Source organism: Neoarius graeffei, chromosome 19 (assembly GCF_027579695.1).
Source record: "Neoarius graeffei isolate fNeoGra1 chromosome 19, fNeoGra1.pri, whole genome shotgun sequence".
Lineage (NCBI taxonomy): Eukaryota > Metazoa > Chordata > Actinopteri > Siluriformes > Ariidae > Neoarius > Neoarius graeffei.
In genome coordinates this window covers 42,871,407-42,891,418 of record NC_083587.1, presented here as the reverse complement: position 1 = coordinate 42,891,418, position 20,012 = coordinate 42,871,407, and the positions used below count along the sequence as shown (strand labels likewise).

Genomic DNA, 20,012 nt, shown 5'->3' with positions numbered 1-20,012 from the left:
CAAACTCATAGGAAAAATCCTTCTTTGCTAACATGTAAAGATCTATCCCACTGAGTGGTTTCTATATTCACTTCTTTTGAATGTACTTCTTAGTTTTAATAACTTGCTTGTTTGCTGAACACAAACATGGCAATAAGTTCTTGTGTTAATGGACCAGACTCCACTTTTGGATTATTAATCCCTTTTGACTGAGAATGCCCTGCATGCATGGTTTTATGTTGGCTTCTGGCACATCCATACAGTTTTAAATACAATACCTACAGTTAAAAACATTTTGTTTTTATTGCATTTATTTAATTCCTGGGCTCACATCTGTAACAGGGAGTGATGTTGCATCCCATTAATACACCTTACAATAGATTATTAGATTCTAATAGAATAGATGAGCCAAAATAATTGGGGATATTTTTTAATGGGCCCTGACTTGCTACAAATTTGAATAGGTGGGCCTCAAAGTAGAAAAGGTTGAAATCCCCTGCTATATGATACCGTCACACCCGCGTGTGCTCACTGACTCTCGCGTGCATGCTGGACGGTGCAAGTTGTGAACTGATTCGCGTGTGTGCACCCACTAATGACTCACACTAGCACTGGATTAAGGCGCAATCAGCGTGCATGTATAAGGACGCCAAAGATTAACTCAGGTTGCAAAGTATTGAGTTGTTTAGACATATTTCTGAGCTGTGCATTGTTTTCATTTTCTGGTTTCTGAATTCCTACTTACTGTTCTTCATTCTTTGAATCTGCCTTTGTCTGTGCCTATAATATTCTGTTTGTGCCTCACTCGACCTACTGCTTGTTTATCATTTCTAATTTATGCCTGCCAATTTGGACTGTTTGCCTGATTGCACTTTTCTCATCTCATCTCATTATCTCTAGCCGCTTTATCCTGTTCTACAGGGTCGCAGGCAAGCTGGAGCCTATCCCAGCTGACTACGGGTGAAAGGCGGGGTACACCCTGGACAAGTCGCCAGGTCATCACAGGGCTGACACATAGACACAGACAACCATTCACACTCACATTCACACCTACGGTCAATTTAGAGTCACCAGTTAACCTAACCTGCATGTCTTTGGACTGTGGGGGAAACCGGAGCACCCGGAGGAAACCCACACGGACACGGGGATAACATGCAAACTCCGCACAGAAAGGCCCTCGTCAGCCACAGGGCTCGAACCCGGACCTTCTTGCTGTGAGGTGACAGCGCTAACCACTACACCACCGTGCCGCCTGTGATTGCACTTTTCTTAATAAATATCTTCTGCACATACATTTGTCTCCACCCATCCCTGACAGGTACAGTGACCAGACATTCCGGTTGGTGAAAGCTAGAGCAAATAACTGTGACTTTAGTCACAGTCTATTAATAGCAGCGGGTAGTGCAAATTGTTACTCTCTCTCAGGATCTTTCGACTTTATTTTTCTTCTTCTACTTCTTCTTATTATTATTATTATTTTCCTAACGTTTTAGAATACTATTTCTCCCTTAGTTTTCAACCGATCATCACCATGTTTCACTTGCAGAATACCTCTGGGCTGATTTAATTTGCTATGACTTTTGGTGTTGATCTGGATCACTGAACTGGAATGATCCATGAAAAACTGGCATTTTTTCAGTCACTTATTTCTCCCTCAGTTTTCAACCAATCATCACCAAATTTCACATGAAAAATACTTCTGGGCTGAATTAAGTTGCTATGACTTTTGCTGCTGATCCAGATCACAGATTTCATATGTGGACAGACAATTTATTACTTTGAAGGGTGACGTGCAGTTTTTGTTGATATTGTTGCTATTTTCTTTATGAAACTATTTTCCCACAGTATTCAGACTACCGTATATTCACCAGCGTCTATACCACTAGGGGGGCCTGAGCAGACAGCCTATGACTTCTTTCATTGGAACTAAGGGGCCTAGTCATGTGTAGCAGCCTCAGCACCTAAATTTTGTGTCTGTGTGGACTTGTGCACGTTGACTCTGCATGTGCAGAACTGAGCATGCAGTAATACCCTGATTCAGTAGTAGTGCATAGTGATATGTGTTCAGCTTATGTGCTGAGATGCATTTGCAACAGTAGAAAACTGAGTATACTTTGGAGACACTCATGCACACATCCATGTTCACATTGCACAAAGCCATGTCTATGGAAGTATACGAGTACTTTGGCCCCTACACTACTCCAACTGATGCTTGGCAGTGATCCGAGAAATCTTATTCTTGTGTGCAGCTGCTTGGCCATGGAAACCAATTTTATGAAGCTCCTGATGAAGAGCTCTATGAGCTATTCATGGCCTACCATTTCATGGCTGAGTCACTGTTACTATTTGAAACTTGTTGAATCTCATCTTGAACCCTATAACAGAGGGTTTCTCTTTTATAGAAGGTTCCATGTAAGTTCCTTTTTGGAAGCCTTGCTCATTCATTTGGAATAATGTTTTTGATAAATTTCTCTAAGCACACTATATGGTCAGAAGTATGTGGACACCTAACCATAACACAGACTGTATGTCGACCTTCCCCAAACTGTTGTCATAAAGTTGGATATCTATTGTCTAGAATGTCTTTGTATGCTGTAGCATTAAGACTCCCTTTCAGTGGACCTAAGAGGCTAGCTGAGACCTGTTCCAGCAAGACATTTACATTCACTCAGGATTGTAAAGAGTAGCATAGCTGGCCGCTTTATGTCCTATGGTGCCCTCATGTCTGTGTTACCTTCTGGCTTTCCCTTTTTGTGATGCTATAATGGCTAGTTTTTGCTTGCACTCTGCACACAATGTACTATAATATACAAAAGTATGCATAATAATCTGTGTTATACAGTCCCCTCCATGATTATTGACACCCCTTGTAAAGAACAGTAAAAAGGATTAGAAAAAAAATCCACCTTTTGGTGAAGTAGCTTTATCTCACACTGAAAAAAAAGAGAAAAATCTAATCTTTAATTGAAATTAGTTTATTCAGAGAAAAACAAATCCCTCATCAAGCAATAATTATTTTCAACAAAAAATGTGCCACTATTATTGGCACCCCTGGAAATAAAAGTGAATACTTTGTGACTGACGCATGTTTCCCATTTAAATTGTACATTTTTTAGTTGACTGGAGTATGTCCAAATTTTCAAGCTGTAATCCATGACTTCCTGATTAACTGGGGTACAAATATGAGGTGACACAGAGGCCAAATTCCCTTAATCATCCATCAACATGGGAAAGATAAGAGAACACACAAGCCAAAAGAGGTAGAAATGTGTTGACCTTCATAAGTGAGGGAGTGGTTATAAAAAAAAAAAGCTACTTGCTAGAAAATGCCCATTTCTACTGTTAGGGCAATAATAATAATAATAATAATAATAATAATAATAATAATAATAATAATAATAATAAGTAGACACCAACTGGACCAGTTACAAACTTGCCTGGAAGGGGACCCAAGTTTGGTAAGAGAGACAAAAAAAAATCGCCCAAGGATCACTGTTGGTGAATTACAAGAAAAAGTAAAATCTTGGCATTTCCAAGTCTCCAAAACTATCATCAGATGCCACCTCCATGCCAACAGATTATTTGGAAAGTAAGCCATAAAAAAGCCTTTTCTTTCAGTTCACCACAAACAAAAGCACCTGAAGTTTGCGAAACACGACTACAACTTTGACTGGAACTGTGATTTATGGTCTGATGTAACAAAAATGGAGCTTTTTGGCAATAAACACTCAAGGTGGATTTGGCCTAAAAGATGGATGGCTATAATCAAAAGAACCCTATCCCAACTGTAAAATGGAGTGGAAGTTCTGTGATATTTTGGGGCTGATTTTTCCTCCAAAGGCCCTGGAAACCTTGTTAGGGTACATGGCATCATGGACTTCATGAAATACCAGGGCATTTTAAATCTAAATCTGGCTGCCTCTGACAGAAAACTAAAACTGGGTCATCACTGGGTCTTCCAGGAGGACAATGATCCGAAGCATATGTCCAAATCAAAACAAAAATGGTTTGCTGACCACAGAATCAAGCTTCTGCCCTGGCCATCTCAGTCCCCTGACCTGAACCCCATTGAAAACCCATGGGGTGAGCTGAAGAGGAGCATGAACAGGAGAGAGCATGGATGATCTGGAGATATTCTGAAAAGAGGAATGGTCTCAGATGCCCTGCTCTGTATTTTCCAAACTTATACAATATTATGAGAGAAGACTCAGTGCTGTTTTACTGGCAAAGGGAGGTTGTACAAATTATTAAATCCAGGAGTGTCAATAATAGTAGAACATGTGTTTTTGCTGAAAATTATTATTTCTTGATGAAGGGTTTGTTTTTCTCCGAATACACTTATTTCAAATAAAGGTTGGCTTTTTCTCTTTTTTTTCAGTGTGAGATGAAGCTACTTCACCAAAAAGTGGATTTTTAAAAACCCTTTTTACCAATCTTTCCAAGGGGTGCCAATAATCGTGGAAGGCACTGTACCCGCCTGCCCTCTGGACCTGCCTGATTCATCCTGATGGACCCAGTGTGGCTTGGAGCCTCGCTCTTCTGAAAAATCACTCACTGCTGCTTTTTCTCTTTTTTTTTCAGTGTGAGATGAAGCTACTTCACCAAAAAGTGGATTTTTAAAAACCCTTTTTACCAATCTTTCCAAGGGGTGCCAATAATCATGGAAGGCACTGTACCCGCCTGCCCTCTGGACCTGCCTGATTCATCCTGATGGACCCAGTTTGGCTTGGAGCCTCGCTCTTCTGAAAAATCACTCACTGCTGCTGAAGAAGCCTTGCTGGATAGCCTACAGCTCACCATGAGTTTGCTGTGGACAAACACCCCTGAGATAGCTCTGGACGTTCTTTCAGCAATTGCTAAGAACCTTTTACACTCATGTCCCTATCATTGAACAATTGATAACTTCAGTTTGATACAAGAAACTGAAACTTAAAACTTGTCCTCTGTCACCATGAGCATGGGTTCCCTTTTGAGTCTGGTTGCTCTCCAAGTTTCTTCCTCTTGTTGCCTCAGGGAGATTTTCCTTGCCACTGACACTTTTGGCTTGTTCATTAGGGATAAGCTTAAATTAAAGCACTATACAAATAAAATTGAGTTGAATTTAATTGAACAATGCCTCTGTGCACAAAGTGAGATCTGTACAAACATGGTTTGCAATGATTGAAGAACTTGAGTGGCCTGCACAGAACCCTGATCTCATCTGTACTGAACACCCTTGGCAGTGGAACAGTTTTTCAGAAGAGAGGAGGCTCGTAGGAAGGGCAAACAATTCAATATTAATGCCCTTGGTTTTGGAATAGGATGGTCAGCACTCCGGTATCTTCATACTTTTGGCCATATATCTCTCCAAAAAGAATTCAGAGTGGTCCATAGGACAGCACAGTCACACATGCTGTTTATATTGATGCAGGCCCACCTAATGGTATCATGAAACATTCTAAAAAGACCCTGCAAGGTGAGAGAAGAGGATCAGTCACACTATTTTTCAATATTACATTCTTAGACAATTTAGAATTCTTCAGTGGTTTTGATAGGGGAACCATTAAAGAGAGACGGCCTTTTGATTTCATAAAATCAGTGAAATTTAGTTCCCTCTGAAATTTGGTCACTGTGATATATGTTTATTTCTGTATTATCTAACAAAATATCAGGCCATTCTGTGGCTGGGAAGTTATTTAATGTGAGGGGATTCCCAAGCAAATAATGTGCACAAAATTGCTTGCTTTGCACACTCACACAGACAGAGGAAGTCCAGTGTGCACATGCACAGGTTTACCTTGACCGTGCACTGACAGTTACCGTATATCATCTTGTCACTAAATGAACAGCTGATCACACCGAGGTGCTCGCTGACCGCCGATATTTATTAGTTTTGTCCTGCGTTTCCTTTCCTTTGCAACATAACGTCTTTTCTTCTCGCTTTCCATTACTGTAATCGGTCTTCCACGTTTCATTCGCACACTCATGTCCTCCATTTTCTCTCCTGTTTCAAATTTGTATCCCACAAATGCCTTGCGCGAACGGGGAAAACCTACCACGTGATGCATGACATAATATCTTGAATTGGGTCATGGTGAAGCAGGAAAAAATAGTGGAGAATTTATGGTCACGTGGCCCTAAATTAATTAATTGTTCTATTAAAAAAAAATCATAACATTTGGGATCTGTGATTCGAATTCAGTAGTTTTCAGGCCACTAAACAAAAATAACTGGGTGTCAGGGAAAATTCTTTTTATGACCTATACTTGAAAAATCTGAAAAATATTAAAGGCTTTATGTGAAACCCTATCACGTTTTCCTATCAGAAAGGGTTCCAGATGCTTTCTGGAATCTATGAACCATTAATAGTTCAATTTATCCTTAAAAAAAAAAATCCTTGACGAACCGTACTACTTCAATACCAATCATTATAGCCTACTGTATGGTTAGTGCAACAAACCATTGAGTTGATGATACCCCATTTCTCCTTTTACTGCCATATAAGACATACATCTGAAGTTTGATTCAGTGTGTTACATTTCACTCAGGACAATGACATTATAAATCAACATTACTGAAAAGCAGCCATGGCCAAATTATCATCATTAGCAGCGAAGTCAACTTGGATTTTACACTATTATTGAAAGTAATATTGAGGCATAGGCTGTGAATATGAAGAGTATTTCGCAGCAGATGGATTAAAACAGGAGTGAACTGCCAAAGTGTATATCCATCCAAAAGATGGCGACAGAGAACGGCTGAAGAAGGGTAGACTGGCAATAGGTTGTGCGGCAGGGCATGCGCTTCAATAATCATTCAAAATTCATTGTAATTGGTATTTTACAACCAGACATATGTTGTGGAAGCTGGGAAAATAAATAAATGGAGAGCATAGATTACATTTATAGATACATAATTATTACATTACATAGATACATAGCATAGACCCTGCAAGCTACTGCTAGACAGAAAGAAGGTGGTTGGTTGGCTGGTTGGTTGGTTTATAAAAAATAAGTAAGTAAGTACAAATATTATACTGCAATATATGATTACGCTTGCAAACTAAACATGCACTGCACCACACACACACACACACACACACACACACACACACACACACACACACGGGACGCGCAAGTGGTACTCTTATTTGGCATGCTTGTACATGTAGATCATTCAATACAATTGTGTACCAATGTATATTGTTGGAGAACGTTTTAAGAAAAAGACCTTTTCCCCCCAAATCATCTACCACAGAGAGAGAGAGAGAGAGAGAGAGAGAGAGACCCACCATTTGCTTTACCTTGATGACAGCTTTGCACACTTGCTCGTCCCTTCCTCTTCAGGCATTATCTTAACTAGGTTGTCACCTGGAATGCTTTTCATTCCTCAGGTATGCTTGGTCAAAAGCTAATTTGTGGAATTTCTTGCCTTCTTAATATGTTTGAGATGATCAAACAGGAAAAAGTAAATAATAAAAATCGACAACTAATCCATATTATGTCAAGAACCGCTCAACTAAGTCAAGAGAAACGACATCCATCATTACTTTAAGACATGAAGTGTCTTAGAAAAATAAATAAATAAATAAATAAATAAATAAATATATATATATATATATATATATATATATATATATATATATATATATATATATATATATATATATATATATATATGTGTGTGTACACAATTTTACATAAATCCACACATTTACAACCAATTGAAATTACACATAAATCATTGAAAACTTTTTTTTTTTAAATATTTTTACTGTAGTGTTTCACTTCATAATGCTCTCAACCATAATGTCGTCGCTGTAAAACAAAATGCACTTTAGTTGATGTTTCAAGAACCATCAAAATGGCGTTTCAGGTCAAATTTTCTGCATATGATAATTAAGCCTAATGAAGGTTGATAGGAGGCATTTCTCAAATAGTTTTTCCTTCTCATGTGGAGTTTAACCTCAGACATACGTAATACAGTGCGCATGCGCCACAAGGTAAGAGGGTTTTTTTTTTATGACCAGGTGAGTAGATTTTGTTCAGGTAAAGGTGGAATTTAGCTTAAGGACTCGGAGACTGAATGCAATAGCACGACGTGTGACCTGTTCAGTAAGAAGATTCACCGATGTCAGTAGTTGGCATAATGGGAGATTGGCAGGTACGTGTTCTCCATTGGGTCACTGAAGGTGTGTGCTTTTACTTTTTACTTTGAACAGCCAGTGCGACCTGTTAACGTCGCTGCATTCTCAGAGCAAATTACATCATCTTATATCATGCACTGTAATTAAGGTCGCAGCACTTTAACAGTCATGAAGCTGAATGCTTTGAAAAGTAAAAATATCCTGCATGTATCTGTAAACAGCTGGGTAAAGCTGAATATGTTCTGAGAGCAGAAAATGTCTAGTCGACTAACCTCGAGAAAACATGTCAATAAATAAAGCCAGATTTGTTTGCACGCCAGTAAAGAGAACAGTTTTCTAGGAAAACTTTTTTTGTTGCATTGCTTGGAATGATGCTGGTTCATCTCAGACATCTTGCAGCTTTGGGATGTTGGTTGAGTTTATTATTATTATTATTATTATTATTATTATTATTATTATTATTATTATTATTCAAGGCATGATCTATATCTACGAGAGTTGAAATTTGAACATGATCAGTATGGGGTTCTGGTGTTTCACTATTCAATAATGCAAGAATTCAAAATTAAGGAATAATTATCCTGTTACTTAGATTCAGGTGCGGTAACAATTAAGTTACCTAAATACATAAAATCACTTTAAAAACAAAAACAAAAACACACACCTATATATTTGAGATTCGAACTAGTTTTAGACAAGGGGGCTACTTTCACTATTGCGGCATTACCCCCCAAAAAAGTAGCACAGAGAGCCGTTTTTAGTTTACTTTTCTCTGTCATTATTGCCATTAGGAAGAAAGTTTCTTTTGGTCCTCTCATTAATGACAACTGTTGGGGAGGACAGGGGGGGCCCCCCATGCAAAATGATAATGGGGGCCAGAGAGGTCCAACGCCTTAAACCGGTCGACCTGTCCCTGACTGGCAACCCGGGGTGCTCGTGTCGCCGCTTTCAAGATCCTAAAGCCCTCTCCTCCAGTCGCTCATTCATATTTAACAGCCCATGTTGTTGTGTTAATTATTAACATTTCTAAAATCGTACACTTTACTTGTCCCGTACACGCACAACGATTGACCTCTTAGCATAACAGTGGCAGTACTGCCTCACGGTCAAAGATCTCAATGGGTCTAAAACAACAGTTTACGAAAATCGGTGTGGTAACACAGTATTTGTGGCGACGGAGAGACGTGGAGTATTTGCATTGCATGACAGGCTTGAAGATCTTAGCTCAAGACCTGTCATTGTGACACTTGCTCAGATTGCATCTGCATAGATCTGAGGTCTGATCACAGGAGCAATTCCAGAATCACTTCCTAACTTTAGGCTTAATATTGGTCATTATGGGTAAATTATAATGAATTTAGTGTTTATTTGAAATTTCGCCTCTACTGTGCATTCATAATCAAGACCAAAAAAAAAAAAAGGGGGGGGGGAGGAGGGGGAGGGGAATTATTACAATATTGAAATTCTTCAGTTCTTTTGCATGTGTTTTTTTTTTTTTTACCTGAGTGTAGTTATGGATGTTGAGTAATGAAAATGGAGCGGCGGTTAATATGCTAATGAGGAACGCCAGTGTTCTTACAGTAGTGAACAAAGCTCTTAACTTTCACCATTAGAGGGAGATCTGAGCGCGCGCACAGCTCAAGCTGCCAAAAAGCCGGTCCTGCTTTGCTCTCGCGCACTGCTGCAAACTCTGCGCAAAAGACGCTGTGCAATCTACAACTCATGAAAATGCTTTGGAAATTAACTGATAATATTAAATATGAAGACTGCGAGGTAAGACAGTTTAAAAGATATATTTTCACAGACAAATTGTTGTTCAATTGTGTTATATGTAATGCATCTGGCTTTTTTTTTAAATTGCTGAATGTGCGATGCTGAATGATATACTACTACTACTACTACTACTGATAATAATAATAATAATAATAATAATAATAATAATAATAATAATAGCCAATATAAATATTAATACATAAGTAATACATTGAGTCATAGTGCACGAAAATATAGGCCGACTTTAAAAGCCTATCTTTAAATATTATACAACAGCAATAATAATAATAATAATAATGATAATAATAATAATAATTTTATATTTTAAAATTATATATATTATATAATTATATAAATTATATGTATTATATATATACACAGGGGGTAGGGCTTCTTTCATGTTGCACTTTAAATTTGCACTTGTGCTTTGTTTGTATGATGAAAAGGGACAGCGCCATTTGAAAGCTTTCATCAGTAATCTTAATATTTGGAAGTGGAGCCAGTTGAACATGTTTTTGACCGCCTCTGGAGGACAGGCATACCACGAACAAGACAGAAACTTTGGTAGGCTAGTTCTTCCTAATTCTGATAGTCTGTCTTAATTATTAAGGTATGAAGGCGAGTAGTGTATATATTATTTTTTTTTCTTTTCACGAACAGTCGTGTATTTAAAAAAAAAAAAGTTCGGTTTGAAAATGAAAAGTAAGAAATCGCAGCACTGAACCCCAAACAAAATTTCGTGCGGTAAAGCTGAGAGAAGGGAGTGGGAAGAGAAGGGAAGGGAAAGGAAGGGAGTGGATGTTTTTTTTCCCTCCTCCCCATCAAGTATGTTTGCACGGTAAATGTGGACTCTTAAACTTCGGAGTCTATTCGGTCAGAGGGCGATTTAATTTGTTCGCTGTATCCATGTGGCCTTTGAATCCACTGGGACGGGTTGGAGAAGGGAATGGATCGCAGAAGGACGGAAAATGAAGCAATGAGAGACCCAGCGCAGACGACTGCCCTATACCAAAACTAAAAATATGCAAAATGAAATGGCCTCAGTGCTTGCTGGATTTTCACACGAATCAGAGGTGCACTGTTTTCTTCCTTCATTCTGTCGTTTCTCAGTTCATTCTGTCGGTTTTTTCACTTTTGCTTGCCCTCGAACCTTTTAAAATGTTTACCCCTCTCTCGCTCTCTCTGATTCGTCAGACGCAAGAGAATGTCCCTCTTTTTTTGTCTCCCTCCCTCCCACCCTCCCTTTCTCTCACTCCCCTCTCTTTCTCACCCCATCTCTGATTAGATATACCGATTCCTCGTTCAATGGACGTCATTTAGTGCAGACTCTGCCTTGAGTTGCTTCCTCGCTTCACGCTCGATTTCCGACCATTCTTCTCTTAAGCGTTCGTGTAATATTAATAGTCATGAATATCTTTTATTAGGAATCCCGAAGAAGACGCAGCTCATTGCTACTATGCGCCTAAGCAAGGGATCAGCTCATTGACAGAGCGAAGCGATGGAAAAGGGATTCAAGACACTTTAATCAGTTATCAAAAAAAAAAAATCTTACCACTGCATTTTAACAGCAAATGAAGAACACTGGGAATCTACCCAAACTCTGATGGATTATCGTGGTTCTTCTTGACTTATTTGAACGCTGGTCTCCGTGATTTCGACGCAGAACACAGTGCTGAGTTCGAGTCATTTGTTTATTTTCGCTGTTTTCCCGACACCCGCCTTTCCCAAATTCTCGCGTTTAAAAAAACGCTCGGAAATCTTCTCAGATGTTAGTGCACAGTTTTTCCGCGATGGTGAGTGACAAGCAGTTTAGAGAACCTTTCACATTTACACTCTTCTCATTTTATCCCAGCATCATGCAGGCTGTACTTTTTTATTTTTATTTTCAAACATCAAAGGACATTTTATTCCATTCATGTTCTGAACATTTTTTTTAAGCTTGAAATTAGAAACAAATTATCCCCAAGTCGGCAAATTGCGCCAAATGCGCCAAATTATTTGCCTCTGTTATCTATAGCCAGGAATGCATATTATTATTATTATTATTATTATTATTATTATTATTATTATTATTATTATTATCAAATGTAACCCACTATCAGAAACAGGCATGCGTGTGAAAATAAATTTGGCTTGGAATACCAAGCATGATGCTTCCAGATGTGGAACAAATGCTCCAAAAATCGGCAACAATGAATCCTGAATTTTTTCCTTCTTCTTCTTCTTCTTCTGTCTGTACAGGATCGTCACGACGGCACCAGCAACGGCACAGCCAGGCTACCTCAGCTGGGCAGCGTGGGTCAGTACAGCAGCGCACCGCCGCTCTCCCACACACCGAATTCGGACTTCCAGCCGCCGTACTTCCCGCCGCCCTACCAGCCCATCTACCCGCAGTCTCAGGACCCCTACTCACACGTGAACGATCCATACTCCATAAACTCGCTGCACGCACAGCCTCAGCCGCAGCATCCGGCCTGGCCGAGCCAGAGACAGAGCCAGGAAAGTGGCCTGCTGCACCAGCACCGTGGCCTGCCGCACCAGCTCTGCAGGGAGTACCGCCGGGAAGTGCTGCTGCCTTCGGCTCACGGCATTGACACTGGACTCACAGACTCGATCCCCATCCATGGAATACCTCATTCTTTAGACGATGTACAGGTAAGGTGAAGAGTCAACTTTAACCTTACACCCCCCCTCCCTCCCTCTCTCCCTCCCCAGGTGTGTAAGAAGCTACATTCTACCAGGGTTCTGCAGAGCCCTTTCCATCAACAAGGAAAAAAAAATTGTTCAGAGTTTGTGCCACATTTATGCCTTAGAGATTTTCATTGGCTTTAGTTCAGTACTCTATAAATGCTGGCAATAGCAGAATTAAGAGTAAAATAATTGGGAGCAATATTGGTACCATAAACAACAATACACTTTGGGTGCTGATTCTAATTCACTTCGGTGTTAAAAAAATCTATAATGTTCAAAAAAAAATGTTTTCACAAGTTCTAGAATATATTCTAAAATAAAGCACTCATAAAATGGAGAAATATAACGCTGGACATTAATAATAAAACTATGGGTTTTTTCCCCTTTCATCTCAAGAAAAGAACATGCTTTATTGCACATTTTCCTTCATACTGACTGGCATTTTTTTTTTTTTTTAGACATGGCTCTTGATATCAGCAGTGATTTAATTGTCTGCACATTGAAAAGATTCAAGCGAACAGAAAAGACAAGACTAAATGTATGGTCCATTCCATACACAACATTACATGCAAAAGCAGAAGGCATATAGAGACTTTTTATTTATTGACTGATTTATTTATAAGTGTAATAGGAAAATCAGATTATTAACGGAACATCATTTCCATCTCTTATGTATTTTTTTTAGCCTTTTTCCCCCCTATTAGCCTACTATGTAGGCATTTTTGGAGTTTGTCAGAAATGCTGATACGAAAATAGGGCGAAATATTTCCTCGTTTGCGTAAAAATAAAGCCTTATCTATGAAGACATTTTTATTTTTTTTCCCGATGCATTCTAGTATGATTCTTAATATCTTGCTTTCATCGTTTGTAGCACGTTGAAGATCAAGGAATTCACATCCCTGACCAAACCGTAATCAAGAAAGGTAAGCAATTTCCTTTTAAATACCGTATACGTGCCTGGACTGGCTGCTCAGCGATTGTAAAGCCTAGCCGAACTTGCTCTGAAGTGTACACTGGGTTAATTTGTAGGCTTTCAGTTAGCTTGCCGGTGGGATACTATCCATTTTAAACAAGCCCTCTACAGCAGGCTCTTGCTAATATTCGCCTGAAATGTGTAACTTGGCGTGTTAATGCGACACTATTTCTTTCATCGTGACTTACTCACTACGTTGCACGAGGAAATTCAAGTACGACAATGAGGATTTATGCAATGTGCATACACTATCAATATGCATCCATAAAAATGCATCCATAAACGAACCTAAAACAAGAATCCTGATGTTCAGTCAGAAATTTCCATTTGCTGGTTTGCATGTTTTGGTTGTGTTTCGGCTGCACATCATTGGAGAAGCAGAAATTTAGAAAAGATTTCTAACGATTGCTAGATGTCACGGCTGTATTGGTGGCTATAATTCACTTTTCCGACGTGAAATCTTTGTTACATTTGATACGTTGCGGATGCATTTTTTTTCTCTTCATATCTGCACGATAATTGGTTGTTATATTAGCAATCTCCGGAGTTCGCTTAACTGCCATTGTCTCTATTAGCCTCCGCTGAGCCATTAATGTCACAAGTGATCTATCCAAAAGTGCTTAGCCCTTTGTCTCCGTTTATCGTGCAAAGAACGACAAAGAAACAACACGCGTTGCAGTCGGATAGCGCACAGTGTGTGTGTGTGTGTGTGTGTGTGTGAGAAAGGGAGAGAGAGAGAGAGAGAGAGAGAGAGAGAGAATGTAGAAAATGTGCAATAAGCAGATTAGGCCATTTTAGTCCCTCAGAAATTAGTTCTACAAGAATAGGGAATACTGGATTAGAAACAATAATGTCTTATAAAAAGGCTATGCAACTGTATTATTATTATTATTATAATAAATTATTATTATTATTATTATTATTATTATTATTATTATTATTATAATAAATTATTATTATTATTATTATTATTATTATTATTATTATTATTATTTATTAACCCGCCTGGCAGGACATCCAGTCTGTCCATATCGAACCAATACCCTGCTGTTCTATTCCCACGTCACGACTGCGATAATATTAAATATTTTGATGGCCAGACCACTTTATTACCCGAGGCATATTCAAGCAGTTACCTTCATGAGCTGAATGAAAAGTCATTGCTATCGCATCCATTTTTCCTCCAACTATGCGCCTTTATTTTCGATAAGATCCTATAGGCTACTGCCTCCAACTCGACACTCTTCATAAGCTAGTCTTATTCAGCTTGTCTGACGGATAGCAATCCATCTTCTTGCATGTATTTCACAAACTATAGATGAGCCCGAAGGTATTGATCTGTGTACTATTTTCTTTTAGGTCCAGTTTCGTTATCCAAGAACAGCAGCAACGTTTCGGCTATACCTATAAATAAGGATGGTCTTTTTGGCGGCGTGGTGAATCCAAACGAAGTTTTTTGTTCTGTTCCGGGTCGTCTGTCTCTTCTCAGCTCTACATCAAAGTACAAGGTCACAGTAGCGGAAGTGCAGAGACGCCTCTCGCCGCCTGAGTGCCTCAACGCCTCTTTGCTCGGTGGGGTGTTGAGAAGGTGAGACGGTCTTCTATGTCCCCCCCCCCCCCCCCCCCCCTTTTTTTTTTCAAATGCCACCAATAATTACATCGACCAATATACTGAGAGTTTGTTCCTAAAGCCTTGGAAGATAATCAGAGCCACACTGATACAAGGTTATAGCCTATATCCAAATAGCTACACAGTGACAAATTGCCCTCACTGCCTTAACGTAATAAAAGATAAACGATACAAATAAAACAGCCAAACAATTATAGGCCTAAATAACGTATAACTTGTGCGCTTTTAGTAACAGTGTGGTAACATTTTACGTAGCGTATAGTAATAATTTGTGGATGCTCTTAGGCACGATGAAGCTGCTTAGGCCTATAAACTCGAACCTGGTTCATGTCACTTACAGACTTAAAGACTGAAAAACACGGTATCTCATTGTATCCATTCTACCTTCGGTCAACAGGGCAAAATCTAAAAATGGTGGAAGATCCCTACGAGAGAAACTGGACAAAATCGGATTAAATCTACCGGCAGGAAGACGCAAAGCAGCAAACGTTACTCTGCTGACGTCACTGGTAGAAGGTAAGTCGCATTATAAAGTACGGCTTAAAGCAGGTGCTTAATGTTATTGCGCATGGCCATTCTAAAGAAACATATGAATAGGGTGGATTTGAAGCCAATAATTTTGAACAAAATAACTGGAACTTAAAAAAAAAAAAAAAGCATGAAACCTGAGGTGCGCTTAAAGGCTGCACAAAGAGTGTCGATGAACAGAGCTAACAGTGTTTTAGGGCATTATTAGCCAAGCAGTAATTTTTTATTTTAATCTGTTGGTTTATGGCCTGTTGTAAATGTGGTGGAAAATAATTTGATTGTTTATGGTGGCAGCGACAGACTGATGAATGAAACATTTTCATATAATTTATTATTATTATTATTATTATTATTATTATTATTATTATTATTTGCTTGTCTGAATTATATGTTAAAATCTCTTCTGCTTGCAAAGTCGAAGGTGATTATACTGTGCGGTGGTATTTGGTTTTAAAGGTGAAAGACTGAGACGGTTCGTTGGTTCTTGTTAATCATTGTCGCTGAAGACTGAAAGCAATATTCATCCTGCTTCATAGAAAATTGCCATTGTATGGTAATGAGCCTGTTGAAATGTATGATTCCTTCACGATAAAGTGGAGGGGCCTGGGGGACCCGGAGCCGGGTAGTGATACAGGACAGCGGGTTTGTGAAGTGATGTTATTGTTTACTGTGCTTTATGGAAAGCGGTTTAGGCTACTGGACCAGAGCTTGATAATTGGCGCATGCGTCCTTCCGGGGGGTTAGACTTATGGCAGGAAAGCCTGAAGTTAAAATCCAACTGTTTTAGGCAATTAAAACCAAAGACTTGAGAAAATCAGCAAAACAAACCTAGATTGAATGACCTACTGATTCTCAAGGTGAAAGCAGGCTTGTGTTTAAGAGAGCTTTAAAGCTGCTTGTGTTTGGTTCACTAGGCAGAACAATCTCTTCACCCGCCAGAAATTTTAGAAGAATTGGGAATCGATGGCATGTTGTTGCCCATTATCAAATACTATTTACGTTCATTGTTTCGCGTCTGATGGAAAAGCTGGCTTGTTTTGGACATACTTCCTGATAACATATACAGTACTAATTTTTTTCCACTATTCAACAGAAAATAAAGTGCTGTTAATAATTTGTGATTGATCAATGTAGGCTTTTGGAAGAATGCCCTGTCCTTTTGCCGAGAACGTTAATTAGATGATAAATGCGCAAAGTGAAAGTGTTAATTGGTCTACATTTGGTGTCAGTAATTTAAAGTAATATATTACACACTCAACTCATTTTCTTCTTCTTCTTAGGCGAAGCTGTGCATCTTGCCAGAGATTTCGGATATGTATGCGAGACTGAATTCCCAGCCAAGGCAGTAGCTGAATATGTAAACCGTCAGCATTCCGACCCAAATGAACAAGTCCAAAGAAAAAACATGCTACTGGCAACGAAGTAAGTGATATCTCATTGCTTTTCAAAATGACCAAAAGTTCATTTCAAGCATTGCATGTTTTGATAAGCACGCAGTCTAATTCCAAAAACACAGATACGATTGCATAACATTTTATTAACGGCTGTAACAAAGTGCAGGCTTTTTCTCCCTTCCTTTCTCATGCGTTAATTTCATAGGCTTGTAAGATTTATGTAAAAGTAAATGCGTTTTGGAATTCTGCGTTCTACTGAAGCAGCTTGGCAACCCAGCCCAACGTCCTCACTATAGTGTCGAGTTCGTACTTGAACATAATGATTCTTTCGCAAGATTTTAAATCATCAAGGCATACACTATCATTGAAAATGAAAAAAAGAGAGTAATTTAATTTGCTAAGTAATGATGACCAAAAAAAAAAAAAAAAAAAGGAATTTACTGGAAGCTTACAGTATTATTAGGTTCATTCACACAAGAAACTCAACCTCATCCGTTTGCACATCACACTACAATCATTTGCATTGCTGCTGTATCTGCTGCTATTGCTCATTTGCACCTCTTAAGCTACTCTTCTAAGCACCTTCTCCGTTACTGTATTTGCACTACTGCTATTCTGTACATTGTTTGATTTTCGATATGATTTTACAAGTAAGGTGAGAGAGAAACGGCATTTCGATTCTCCTGGATATATAGTGAATTGACAATTTGAATCCTGAATCTTCCTTTAGGTTCAATCCCAGTTACGCGAATGGCGTACGGTAAATGCGTATTTGACTTGATTCAGCTGAGCTTTGGTTCCTATCCGGTCCTGCAGTAACAGCAAAATTGTCATGCATCATATTGATTAGGGGCCCAGGACCTTAATACAATAAAAGTGTTGCTAATGCATTTCTTACTGAAAGAATCAGTTTGAGATAAGGTCAAATTGGCACTTTTGTGTGCGCATATACCGCCATCAGCTACTCATATTGCATTGTGTCTCTTTCTAGACAAATCTGCAAAGAATTCACCGACCTTCTGTCCCAAGACCGTTCGCCTCTGGGGAATTCACGCCCGCAGCCCATACTCGAACCGGGCATTCAGAGCTGTTTGACTCACTTCAGTCTCATTTCTCATGGATTCGGGACGCCGGCTGTGTGTGCGGCTGTCACCGCGCTACAGAACTATTTGACCGAGGCTATTAAAGCCATGGATAAAATGTACCTCAACAACAATCCCAACAGCCACTCTGAATCCGGCACTAAAGGTGGAGACAAAGACGAGAAGCACAGAAAATGATCTGCGACCATTAGACTACAGCACAGATATTATAAACGTATATATATTACACTAGTGATTAAAAAAAAAAAAAAAAAAGGACAATGTGCCATTCCCCGGTCTTGACGATTTTCCCTGACATGTTTAATTTCTTTTAAAAACCCGCAATTCAACCTGGGATTCACAGAAAGACACTTTTATCTAAATGAGGAGAAAAGATTGCGTTAATGAGGTGCAGGAACCAACTCCTGACAGGGGGCGTGTGAGCAAAGAAGAAAAGAAAAAACAAAACAAAACAACTTTTTCCACACGACTTTTAATGAACTCCTTCTTTTTTATGAGCTGCAATTTAGCTACCCTTGCCAGTTGACGATTGTAGCCATGTGACAAAAAAAGAAGCTGAAAGAGGATGATTTTCTATCAGTATTGTGAATAATAAACTTGAAAGAGTCCCACAGTCCCATGCCATGTCTTCACACACAGACGCTTCATTCTGAGAGACCAACTTGAACTTTGAATTTAAACACGATTCACGGTTATATGAGGGAATCTGTGTTCATGTATGTATATATTTATTTATGTGTAATTTAATGGGAACTGTAAATATGGTGCATCTGTTGAAACTTCTTTTTTTATTTATCTGGTGCCTCCTGTTTTAGTGGGTTTGAATATTCGCTTAGTTCTTTACGTGGTTTTATGGTTCTTAGGAAACAGAAGGTTTTTTTTTTTGTTTTTTTTTGTTGTTTTTTTTCCAATTCAGCCCTCTTGTAGCATGTTGAGGCGTCACTGAAGCAAGTGAACAAATTTAATAGAAATAAACGTTTATTTCTCTGTCTCTCCCTCATGTCATTTCCTTTTACATTTGGGAAAAAAAAACAAAAACAAAACAAAACAAAAAAAAAAACACCCATCAGAAGACCCCGTGACTGGTTTTGTTTCTATTTTCTTGAGCTTTTATGTGAGCTTTTATTGTGTTGTGCCAATCAGAATACTTTTCACGTCGTGTTCTTCCCCTGAAGCACCATAAGAGCAATAAATGGATAGCCTATTGTCTTTAAATTTCATTTTCGTTTTTCTTTTTTTTCCTTTTTATTTTAAAAAGAATTTCAAAACATTTGGGACCATGTGATATCTGGTACCCTATGTCCAGTGTCGAATTGGAGGCAGTTTTATCTGTATTGTGCTGGCAATAGTTCCCATGCCTGTTAATGTATTATAGTCATTTGTTGCCCACAAAAGAAAATAAATATTTGATACGCTTCATGTCAATTTTCAATTTTAATTAAGCATCTTTATTTGTGTTTAATGAGTGACACGCCGGACTATATTTTCTATTTATTTATGATTTATTTATTTGTTTGTTTGCTTGTTTATCTTTAATTCATTAGTTACTGTAACTGAAGTTAGCTCTCCGCTGACAATTGTTCCATGTAATAAGCAGTTTAACCCACTGTTTATCTCAAGTAGCTAATAATAATAATAATAATAATAATAATAATAATAATAATAATAATTTCACTTTGAACTATTTGTTCAGAGTAAAGGATCATTCAAATATAGCAGCTTTTTACAAGACAAATGATACAGACAACAATGAATTCTCAATCGTGTTTGAAGTGAATCTATGAGGTTTCACCCCTCAAGCAAAACCGCTCTTAAA

General features: G+C 38.6%; 1 protein-coding gene across 3 annotated transcripts; it reads left to right on the top strand.

Moving 5' to 3' along the window:
• The first annotated feature begins 9,716 nt into the window (after window positions 1-9,716).
• On the top strand, window positions 9,717-19,634 carry tfap2a (transcription factor AP-2 alpha). Of its 3 annotated transcripts, none has more exons than XM_060900094.1 (7): window positions 9,717-9,877; window positions 12,119-12,532; window positions 13,440-13,491; window positions 14,901-15,129; window positions 15,569-15,687; window positions 16,980-17,121; window positions 18,085-19,634. In XM_060900094.1, exons 1-7 carry the CDS (start codon window positions 9,827-9,829, stop codon window positions 18,371-18,373), a joined length of 1,296 nt encoding a protein of 431 aa, XP_060756077.1. In that variant the 5' UTR covers window positions 9,717-9,826; the 3' UTR covers window positions 18,374-19,634. The 3 variants fall into 3 exon arrangements, with proteins under 3 accessions (XP_060756077.1, XP_060756078.1, XP_060756079.1); XM_060900095.1 differs by lacking the exon at window positions 9,717-9,877 and adding an exon at window positions 10,682-10,950; XM_060900096.1 differs by lacking the exon at window positions 9,717-9,877 and adding an exon at window positions 11,158-11,670.
• The last annotated feature ends 378 nt before the right edge of the window (window positions 19,635-20,012 follow it).

Coding starts and splice junctions, on each gene's coding strand:
- tfap2a (XM_060900094.1), top strand. CDS start 9,827: ATGAAAATGCTTTGGAAATTAACTGATAATATTAAATATGAAGACTGC. Junction 12,533..13,439: donor ATTCTTTAGACGATGTACAG/GTAAGGTGAAGA, acceptor CATCGTTTGTAG/CACGTTGAAGATCAAGGAAT. Junction 15,130..15,568: donor CTCGGTGGGGTGTTGAGAAG/GTGAGACGGTCT, acceptor TTCGGTCAACAG/GGCAAAATCTAAAAATGGTG.